The sequence below is a fragment of the Nicotiana tabacum genome, chromosome 13 (assembly GCF_000715075.1).
Source record: "Nicotiana tabacum cultivar K326 chromosome 13, ASM71507v2, whole genome shotgun sequence".
Classification (NCBI taxonomy): Eukaryota; Viridiplantae; Streptophyta; class Magnoliopsida; order Solanales; family Solanaceae; genus Nicotiana; species Nicotiana tabacum.
The window spans coordinates 31,319,123-31,330,642 of record NC_134092.1 but is presented as its reverse complement, the minus strand read 5'-3'; the positions used below and the strand labels follow the sequence as shown (position 1 = coordinate 31,330,642).

General features: G+C 35.5%; 1 protein-coding gene across 3 annotated transcripts; it reads left to right on the top strand.

The window, feature by feature from the left end:
* The first annotated feature begins 5,074 nt into the window (after positions 1 to 5,074).
* Positions 5,075 to 10,379, top strand: LOC107783168 (uncharacterized). Of its 3 annotated transcripts, none has more exons than XM_016604144.2 (2): positions 5,075 to 6,133; positions 9,967 to 10,379. In XM_016604144.2, exon 1 carries the CDS (start codon positions 5,105 to 5,107, stop codon positions 6,107 to 6,109), a length of 1,005 nt encoding a protein of 334 aa, XP_016459630.1. In that variant the 5' UTR covers positions 5,075 to 5,104; the 3' UTR covers positions 6,110 to 6,133; positions 9,967 to 10,379. The 3 variants fall into 3 exon arrangements, with proteins under 3 accessions (XP_016459630.1, XP_016459632.1, XP_016459631.1); XM_016604146.2 differs by having other exon boundaries at positions 7,715 to 10,057; XM_016604145.2 differs by having other exon boundaries at positions 5,076 to 6,133; positions 10,004 to 10,379.
* Positions 10,380 to 11,520: the final 1,141 nt, after the last annotated feature.

The window sequence follows — 11,520 nt, the reverse complement described above, 5'->3', positions numbered from 1 at the left end:
AAATATCCTAGGTTCGATGCCGAAACATAGCAAATCAAGTTCGATTGACCTCAAATTTTGCACACAAGTCATAATACATCATATGAAGCTATTCAAGACTTCAAATAGTAGAAAAAAGAGTAATTACTCAAAACGATAAGTCGGATCGTTACACTTAGCATCAAATTTATGGCATAAATAATTTTATAAAGAACCAAATTAAGTGGTTCGTCTCCGACACGAAAATAAATAAACTTAATACTTTTCAATAAGAAAGTGAATTGTGCTCAAAGCTAAGTAGAAAGAAAAATATTCCTAAAATTTCTAATATAAGTGAAAATGGGATTTTAGTTTCTCGAGCTCGATAGTTTTTTCAAAAGATGGTTATTTTAATCACAAGTTCAATTAGTCTAAAAGTAAGTATGTGTATCTTGCATGAACAAAACTATAGATTCATAGTTGAACATAAAAGTATGATCATTTAGTTTTTAACTATAAATCTTTTTCGTCGCCAATAATAGCATGATTTAACTACAAAGTTAAGTCGTCACCATTTAAAATTGTACATTTTGTGACAAAATTTTGTTGTAACTAAATTGTAGGGTAATTAGAGACAGTAAAATAATTGTCACTAATTGTTTGCACTATTAGTGACAAAAATGAATGGTCACAATTAAATGTAAAATTTTATGGCTAAAGTTAACAATTTTTAACTACTAATTCTAATTCGTCGCTATTGTAACAACATATTTTTTGTGACGGAACTTTTTTGTCGGAAACTTTACCTAATTCTTAGACAAATAATGGTTCGTCGCTAATTGGGTACATCATTAGTGACAAACTAATGTGTCACTGATAACTTTAAATTTTGTCGCTAATATTACTCAATAAATGGCGCCAACTCATTTTTTGGTGGGAAACTTTAGTGGACGAAACTGCGCTACGAAATTTTGTGTTTCATCACTAAAAGTATGTGGTTCATGTATTTAAAGACGAATTATATTTTTTGTCACAAAAATTGAACAATTAATGACGAATTTTGTGTTGTAGCTAATAATTTCGTAGCTAAATATCACATTTGTTGTAGTGATAGCCTCCGAGAGATAAGTACAGACGTCTCCGTACCAATCTTTCAGACTCTACTAAGTTTGCTCATAACTCGTGAGACCTATGTAACTTGGTGCTCTGATACCAACTATCACGACCCGAAATTTTCCACCGACGGGACCGTGATGGTGCCTAAAATTTTACTTGCTAGGCAAGCCAACGTTAGAATAATATTATCTATTTTTAAAATAAATTTTAAATTTATTAATAACAAAGAACAAATGCGGAAGTAAAGTCTGAAATGTAGTGAATAATTCTTAAAAATAATGGTGTCTAAATACCATCCCAGAATTGGTGTCACAAGTGCACGAGCTTCTAGAATAATACAAATAAGGGCCTGAATAAAATAAAGCTGCCTGGAAATAAACACACAACTAAAGTAAAGTAGATGGAGACTTCATAACTGCGGACGTCGTGCAGTTATACCTCAAGTCTCCTTTAAGTAGCTGAAATCCGAGCAAGTCTATAGTACTCCGCTGGGCCCAACTCCAAAATATGCACAAGAAGTGCAGAGTGTAGTATCAGTACAAACGACCCCATGTACTGTAAGTGCTGAGCCTAACCTTGACGAAGTAGTGACGAGGCTAAGGCGGGTCACTTACATTAACCTGTACGTAATATTAGTAACAACAACAAATAATAGAAATAAATCACGTAACTCATTTATAATAATTGAAGCCAACTCAGCAGTCATAACCAATTATCATTTCCATCAATTTCCGTTGCAGCGTGCAACCCGCTCTCACAATATATTCATATTCAATTCTGTTGCGGCGTGCAACCCGCTCCTCCAATATATTTATTTTAATCAAGTCTGTTGCGGCGTGCAACCCGATCCCCCAATATATATATATATATATATATATATATATATATATATATATATATATATATATATATATATATATATATGTATATATATATATTTTTAATAAGTCTGTTGCGGCGTGCAACCCGATTCTCTAATATGGACTTTTAATAAGTTGTTGCGGCGTGCAACCCGATCCTCAATTATGGACTTTTAATAAGTCTGTTGTGGCGTGCAACCCGGACCTCCAATATGGACTTTTAATAAGTCTGTTGTGGCGTGCAAACCGATCCTTCAATATGGACTTTTAATAAGTCTGTTGCGGCGTGCAACCCGATCCTCTAATATATTTATTTTAATTAATTCTGTTGCGGCGTGCAACCCGCTCCTCCAATATATTCCTTTACCAATTCTTATAAATGAAAATACCATAATTAATATAATATTTTTCAGACAATAAGCACACAATAATTATGATTTAATTATGAAACAAACAATGACAAATAGCAATTTATTAAGGAAATCAGGGAGAAAATAGGTAGTTTAATGTTAAATATGCTAAATGTCAAGTAGCAATTAATACACATAATTCAAGTAGCATGTAACAATTATTGCAGGAATTCAAGAATTAATATTTGTCAAAGAATAGGAAAGAAATAATTATTATAACAATTAATTCATGATTAAAACAATTTATAATTTTCAAGTAAATATGCAAACAATTAATTTGACGACGTATAGACATTCGCCACCTCGCCTATACGTCGTTCACATGCATTTCACATAACAAATAGTTTAAGGGTTCTATTCCCTCAAGTCAAGGTTAACCACGACACTTACCTCGCTTTGTAAATTCCAATAAATTATTCGACCACAACTTTTCCTTTTGAATTTGTCTCCAAAAGCGCCAAATCTATTCACAAACAATTCGATATTAAATACGAATCATAGGAATTAATTCCATATGAATTTACTAATTTTTCGGATAAAAATCCGAAATTCATTTAAATATTCGACAGTGGGACCCACAGCTCAAATCTCGAAAAACTCGCGAAATCCGAACATCCGTTTCGCTACGAGTTCAACTATACAAAAATGGACCTTCAAATCTTAAATATTCGTTTTTGAAAGATTTTATAAAAATCTGTTTTTTCTTCCCTAAATTCACGGATTCATGATGTAAATGGGTATGGAATCATGAAATATAATCAATATAGGATAAGGAACACTTACCCCAAGAATCATATTCTTAATCACCCATCATTACCCAAACTCGAAATTGAAGATTAGGGGTTAGAACCTTACCTCTTTGATGAAGAACTTGAGGGATTTCTTGTTGGATTTCAAGGTTTGGACAAGAATTTGATGAACAAGACACTTTATCTACTTCCTCTATCTAGAACACTCTCACTTCTCTCTAAAATCATCAGACAATTACCCCAAAATATGCCCCAAAACCTATTTATCAAAATGGGATCGGGTTATGAAAATATGTAAATGGACCCTCCGAACTCAGGTATGCGGTCGCACAATGGACCGCACAATAGGTATGCGGGTCGCACAATGGACCACAGAATAGATACCGAAAACTGGGCTATGCTGGACAGGTCTGCGACCCATTTTGTGGTCGCACAATGTGTTTTGCGATCGCATAATGATTATGCGATCGCACAATTTGCCGCATAATCGTATTTTTCCAGCTTTTGGTAATTTGGTCATAACATCTTGTAGGAATGTCCAAATGATAAACGGTTTAAAGTGTTAGAAACTAGACTCAAAGATCTTTCATTTGATAGGTAATACACCATATAACACTTCGTATCATGAGAGTTATGCTTATTTGAAATTAGATCTTGTGCAAACTCACTTGAAACTTTAGTCTTATAAAATTTCCAACTTCTACATTCGATGCCGAAACCTATCGAATCAAGTCCGATTGACCTCAAATTTTGCACACAAGTCATAAATGACATAACGGAGCTATAAAAATTTTCGGAACTGAATTCCGACTCCGATATCAAAAAGTCAACCCCGTGATCAAACTTGGAAATCTTTAGCCTTTAAATTACTAGTTTTCGTTAAATGGTCATAACTTGATCTAGGGACCTTCAAATTAAATTCTGGACATACGCCCAAGTCCCAAATCATGATACGGACCTACCAGAACTGTCAAAATACTGATCCGGGTCCGTTTGCTCAAAATGTTGACCAAAGTCAACTCAATTGAGTTTTAAGGCTCTAGTTCACATTTTAATCCATTTTTCACATAAAAACTTTTCAGAAAATTTAATGGACTTCACACGCAAGTCGAGAAGTGACAAATAGTGCTTTTCGAGGTCTTAGAATTCAAAATTAATTATTAGATTTAAAGATAATATTTTGGGTCATTAGGGGAAGGGTCACACCCCATGGGGTGTGATATAGGCAACCTACCCCGATACAAGTATCAGTGACTGATTTCACGGCTTGACTATTCATCAATTTTAGCATGTGTTTTTCTTTTTGCTTTCAAAATTTCCATTACTTATTGTGCGCAAGTTATAATATTATCTTTATCGTTTGAAAAGTTTTCAACCAATTAACATGGATATACGTGCAACGCACGTGTCTAGAAACTAGTGTGTGTGTGTATATATATATATATATATATATATATATATATATATATATATATTAAATATCAAAAACCCTTCCACTTCTTCCAGTACTCTATCTCTAAGTTTAATTATTCAAGAAGGGGGAAATGATCAAACGGGTATGGAGATTGAAAATCAGTAAAAATCCCGTTGTTTCCCACAAGTAGAATTAAAACGGAATTTTCAATCAACACTGTCACATTCTCTCCCCCGTTCCAATTTGTTTTGCACCTTTTCAGAGTACAAAAATTAAATTGACTAATTGGTGTGAATTCAAACATAAATTTCATAGTTTTTGAAATAAGATTTACATATTTTAGAATCTACGTAAAAAAGTATAATAAGTCACATTAGTTAATAATTTAGAATATTTAAAAATTATTGCAAAAATTATAATTCAAGGAAACTTTTCTTGACTCTCAAATAGTAAAAGTTTTTTTTTTTTGTTTTTAAACGGATAGAGTAAATTTTTCCTTATCAAAAAAATAGTTGGACAATTCATATTAACTAACAGGACGTTACATTAAAAAAAAGAGCAAGAGCAGAAAAGAAAATAACAAAATCAAAATTGTGTATGACTTATGAGTATGTAGAGGTAGAAATTGAGGAAGTTGAGAATGTGACTCAAAAATCAAATCAAACCATCTGCAGTGCAGCTAGTGCAGCAATGGCAACCCTGATGTATCACATGTTCTCCTCGTCTGCGCTGCTATCCCTCGGACTCTACCACCTCATTTCCACCACCAGAAACCACCACCTCAAATCTTCTCGTGGAGACTACACCGCCAAACCCTACCACCCCATCTCCGCCTTCTCCTCCCGTCTCCGCCACCTCCCTCTTTATCTCCTCCTCCTCTGCCTCCTCATCTCCTTAATCCACCAATCCCTTATCTCTTTCGACGCCGATCCTCTCCTCAAAGGCCGCACTCCTGTCCACCGCTTCACCTCTCTCCAAGCCGCCGCCGTCATTTTCTCTTTCCTCCTCTTAACCCTCGCTCTCCTTATCTCCGAGTCAACTTCGCTCCTCCCGCTCCCTCCCGATCTCTTTTTTGCCCTAGCATCCGCACTTTTCTACCTCCACTACTCCGCCTCCTCGAACTCCGCCTCCGTTCAGACCTCCGATCTTCAAGCCAAGTGCGATTCGGTTTCTGCTAATATTTCCTTACTCTCCTCTCTTCTCTGTCTCCTCATCGCCTTTCAACCCAGGCTTTTCCTTGCTGACGTGGCGCTCGCCGGTTCGATATGTCTCCAGGGGCTGTGGGTCCTACAGACGGGACTTTCGCTTTATGTTGATGCCTTCATACCCGATGGTTGTCATAAGCTGTTGGATGTTGTGAGTGGAGTTGAGGGATCGACGAAGTGTGATCTGGAAGATTCTAAGCTCAGAGCTGTCGCTATCCTCGATTTGGTTTTCGTGCTTCATGTGTTGTTTGTGTTGCTCGTCGTGATTGTTACTTATGCTGCTGTTGCTAAAACTGTTGGTATCAGGAGATTTGGCTCTTATGAGGCACTGCCCAACCCCAACACTGCTGACTCCAATCATATACAGATGAAGGCTTTGACCGGAACTCAGGCTTGATCGTATATTTCTGCACTGTACTAGGTATCATCCTTGCTTGTGGATAATAAAAACATATATTGTAATGAACTACACTACTTCTAGTCTTCTTATGATCAGTTCCTTTTTTTGTTTTCCTTGAATGGGGTTTAATGGGTCTAGAAACTGCCAAATGTTGCATAAACAATAATGGAAATAGCAGGGCTTTAGTTTAAAACTTGACGTCACAAAAGAGAAATCAAAATAACGAAAAAACTTACATGATGAAAGATGTGTTAAGCACTTAAGGGAGTTGAAGGTAACGATGGCGAAATGTTAAAGAGATACATTGCTCATTATATATGATATTTTTTAACACAATATATCAAGCAAATTTACTGCTTTTAATTACTTTGAAAGATATAAAAAACAATTAGATTATTCATAGTACTTGCCGGAAAAGAAGAAAGGAAAAGAGGATTTTCCAGATTAATTATCTACATTCTGTATTGGCCTTTGAGATGGCTGTGTTGAGTGTTGATTAATGTTCGTGACTTCGTTCCCTTAGTACATGCTTTATCGAATCTCCTAGTTGGCCATTTTATTTTAACAAATGCCCTTTTTTCTCTTCTCTAATTCTTCCTGCTCCTCTCCATTATTTACGGGCGCATTCCTCCAAAAACGGAATTCGTATAAAGAAAACAAGTGGACCGAAACGGACTTGGTGGTCCGGTGGGGGCAAAACTCCGTCGGTTGATAGTGAACGATAGGTATAGCAAGTTGTATATCACAGATCGTTGGACCTGTATTTACAGATACACATACCTAATATAGGAATGACTCAATTGTAATTGCCTTATAAAGCTTAGGAAATTCCTGAATTTCTTGGGCACTCTTGAGTCTTGTTAGATATCTATTCTCCTTTTTCTCACATATATCATATTGAAACTCTACTACACGTTCATTGGAAGGGTTAAGTATTGTAGATTTGCTTGGGAGAGAGTCTCTCATTTAACGTCTTGGTTCATTTTCTTCTGAGCTCGTTCACTCCAAGGTTGATGCGATGATTCAATTATCCTGATCCTATAGACCCCTACAGAAGAACATTATTTTGCTTGACCTGTAAACCAACTCATTTGAGGGGATGATAATTGGCGAGAATTCCTTAAGGACACTTTCAGCCCAAAGATGCACCGGGAAATTATTATTCTGGATCCACCTTTTAATCTGTTTCGTGCCCTTTCTGCAAAACATTGCTGCTGAAATTTGGAGGGTTGATGAGAGCTCCTTACGGACACGGAAATATTTCCCAAGCAAATATTTGGTGGCTGCTGTGAAGAGTGGAAAAGTGGTGTTGGTTTTTGCACAACACTTGACGAAAAGTGGCTTTTTACTTGCGGCAGACCAGTGTTTGCCAGAAAAAGACTTCCGGTTCACTGATTTCTCTTCCCGCAGTCGCTGGAATTTATGCACAACGATAAATCTCTCATGATTGTCTGATACCATGTGAGAATGCACGGGAGAAAAATCTATTATTGATATTCTATTAATTATAATACAATGAGCCCTATTTATACAATACATATCATACTCCTATTCTAAGTGGGACTAGGACTAATTCATATTATGTTCATAACTATCTAACAGTTGCATTCAAGGGGTGAATAATAAAGCTTCAATGAGTATTGATATCAAAAATTGGGCCAAGAATACCTGGAGACTGGCAGCAAATATCAAGGAGACAGAGTAGCTGAAGCAATAAAAGCCAAATGCTGGGGTAAATTTTGGAAGAGTTGGTCGGCAAGCTGCACGACCCGAAGCTCCTCTTTGCCTCTTCAAAAATAGTTGTAAAATATAAAGTACCTGTATTTACACACACACATACATGATATAGGAATGACTCACTTGTAATTCCCTTACAAAAGCTTAGGCAATTCCTGAACTTCTTGGGCACTCTTGAGTCTTGTTAGACATATATTCTCCTATTTCTAGCATATATCGTATCGAAACTCTACTATACGTCCATTGGAAGGGTTAGGTATTGTACATTTGCTTGGGGGAGACTATTAATGCCAATCATGACATGATATTCTGTTTGGTGCGAGGCCTGGGCTTGTAGAAACCTTAAAGAACTTGAAGAGCGTATCGCAGGGTGTTAGCTATGTTCTATGCAGAACTGGGTAGACCCATAATTTTCTTGGAGGTTTTTGTGCTCAGTCGACTGAACCTTCCTTCTGATAAAATATACCTCTGCCGATTATAGCATCACCAACCGAAGTTGTGTGAGGTATTCTCTTAGATCCTGAGAAGAAACAGAAAGATGTTACATCAGGCAGGAGATTATAAAAGAAGAGCTTCGTCTATTAGTAAACAAAGGATCAACACATCCTTGGATTAAGCGAATCCTACCCCTCTTGTACGAAATTTGTTTGCTCGTAATGGACTGCTTAATAAAATGGGTATGGTAAATGTTTTTTTAATACTTAATTTTATTACGACCTGTGTCTATTCCTTTAGTTCTACAGATCTTCAGTAGTTTTATATTTTAAGATTGAGATAAAACAGAAACAGTAGTTCACCTTGGCCTTGAGCTAAATTTCTATGGTTGCCAATTTGGCATATGGTTCTCTGAGTTAATAAAGCTATACCAGCTTGTATACAGCCCAAAAATTGGTGTACCCCTTAAATATAGAACGAAATAAGCATTTATTTGGTCATTTTTTTGTGTTGCCCCTTTTTTGGATGCTTCATAAGTTTAAAAATACTTACTCGAAAGATGGGGTGATTTTATTAATTTAAGCAGGATCAAACTCCTAATAGCTCTATAAATAGCTCCTATTGATGACTTGCAGCCTGGGAAGAGTTCACTTGTAGCAGTGCAAACTTCAGGCCTCGGGTCTGAAGTTCACTTGTAGCACCGCAAACTTCATACCTCGGGTCTGAAGTTCATTTATAGGAGTGCAAACTTCAGACCTCGTTCTCTGGTAATCATAAAACACTGCCAAAATTGCACACCCATGGTGTGACCGCCTGTATCCATTTACATGTAGCAATGGGTGTAGCAGGTGGAAATGCCAAAGCTGAACTTAATCATCACATCTGGAGCAATCATGCTCTTTCTTATGCCTCCTACAAGTTTGAGTCACTAACTAAAAGCATCACAGAAGAATGTGAATGTGTTAATACTTTGCCCGTCTAAAAGCATTTGGATGTGGCAATATAACTCTAAAACATCCATTAAAGATATGTTGACTTCTGGTTGGCTTAGTTCTGATGGGAAAAAGAGAACACCAGTTAAACGTTTTATAGTTGGAGTTTTGGGTTTTACTTGTGATGTAGCTAATGGTATCCCGGTTTTCTATGTCCACACTATTAGCTGCTGCTGTCTTTGGATCTTATTTTGCCTGCCTTAATTCATTGAATCTGGTGAATATCCTTTCAAAGGTTCGTAAATCTTTCAGAAGTCTATAACTACTAGTGTTAAGTCTCATGTCTGTAGCTTTCTTTTTACTGGGTAGTCAACTGAAATGTGTAAAAACACAATCGTTTTTTATAGCAAAAAATTCTTCTTATGGTCATGAACTTCGCCTATGTGAGGGTCTAAAGTTTCACTTGTAGCAGTGCAAACTTCAGACGATGGTCAAGGATTGTAGTGTTTTTTATGCAGGCTCTTGGTGTTCTTGTTATCACTTATCAATTTATTTCCTAATTTTCAACGAACTACATTCCGTATGTTTAACAAGGCCATATTTATATATAAAAGGGACTGATTGCTTACTGTGGTCAAACCATATTGGTTTGCAATAGTGCTGCTATTCGTGTTGCATTTGTAAATGAATGTGGTGTATGATTAGCAATCTCATATCACTCAATGATCTCTAGTGCATCTGTGATTGCAGAGTGGTGGTTTCTTACACTTGATGAAAACATTTGCAGGAGATTAGTAGAAGATGAGCTCCATGATCTGACACAAGAACTCCATAACATAAGTAGAGCTCCCAGGTATCTCCGGTGATTGACTGTAAGAGTTGAAAGAGTTTTGCTACCGCGAAGCCATGGTATGGGAGATGGGAATATTTTTGTCCAACTTTTAGTTACTTATTACATAGCGGCTGAACTTCAAATAGTTATTAAATACCGGTTTGGTTTTAAACTGTGGTCTTAAAATAGGCTATTTGTGCACTTCCCCCAACAAATTCTTGGATTAAGTGATCGAGTCCTAACCCATCTGTCCGATATTTCTTTGCTCGTAATGAACTAACTGTTTGCAGAATCAAATGATAGTGGTAAATATTTTTTAATTTCCTCTTCATACTTGTATCTCCATTTGATTATGACATGTCTAACCCTTTAGTTCCACAGATTCTTTAATGGTTTCCTGTTTTACATTGAGATTAAACAGAAACAGTAGTTGACCTTGGTCTTGAGTTAAATCTCTACGGTTGCCAGTTTGGCACATTGTTCTCTGAGTTAATAAAGCTATTCCAGCTTGTATAGTAGAGCCCAAAAATTAGTGTACCCCTTTTTGAAGATGGATCCCTTCGGTAGATCAACGTCCAAAAGTGAAATATATGAAGGAGAGGGACAAACTTATTCCTAAAATAAATGAAAGGATGAACAATCTCAATTCTTTAAACATAGAGAAGTGTGTTTATTTGTATGGTGAGCTTCTAGGCGAGTTCACATCTTCAATAATATGCATGAGATGCTATATATCAGTCTGTGGGAGGACTCCCCCCATTTACAAAACGGCAAAGGTCCAAGTATACCCTTGTACTTTCGAAAATGGTCTAAGAATACCTCTAGTTATATTATTGGGTTATCTATATCCCTGCAGTCATACTTTGGGTTTAAATATATCCTTCATTTAAACGGAGGGACACGTGTCATTGTCCTGTTGGCCAATTCTAAATATCTCATAATTAATTAAAAAGACTCATTATTTGGTACCCAAAAATTAATTTTCTAAAGTAATATTTTTGGTAAAAATTGAAAAAAAATGATTTTTTTATACTAAAAACTGTAAAAAGAAAATATTTTTTTTTTTCGTTTTTACAAAATAACTGCTTTAAAAAAAACTGAAAACTATTTTCTAAAACAATGTTTTTGTAAAAACTGAAAAAAAAAACTGAAAAGCAATTTTCTAAAGCAATTAAAAACTGTTAAAAACTGAAATTCTTTTTACTAAAAACTGAAAAAATCTAAAATATTTTTTCCATTTTTTAGAAATATATTTCTTTAATAAAAACTGAAAAATAATTTCTAAAGCAATTTGTTTTGTAAAAATTGGAAAAAAATTTGAAAAGCAATTTTCTAAAGCAATTAAAAACTGAAAAAAACTGAATTTTTTTAACTAAAAACTGTAAAAAAAAAATTACAAAAACAATGCTTTAGAAAATTGTTTTTCAGTTTTTACAAAAATATTGTTTTGGAAAATATTTTTCAGTTTCTTT

Bases quoted from the DNA above. Each gene is read 5' to 3' on its own strand.
- LOC107783168 (XM_016604144.2), top strand. From the start codon at position 5,105: ATGACTTATGAGTATGTAGAGGTAGAAATTGAGGAAGTTGAGAATGTG.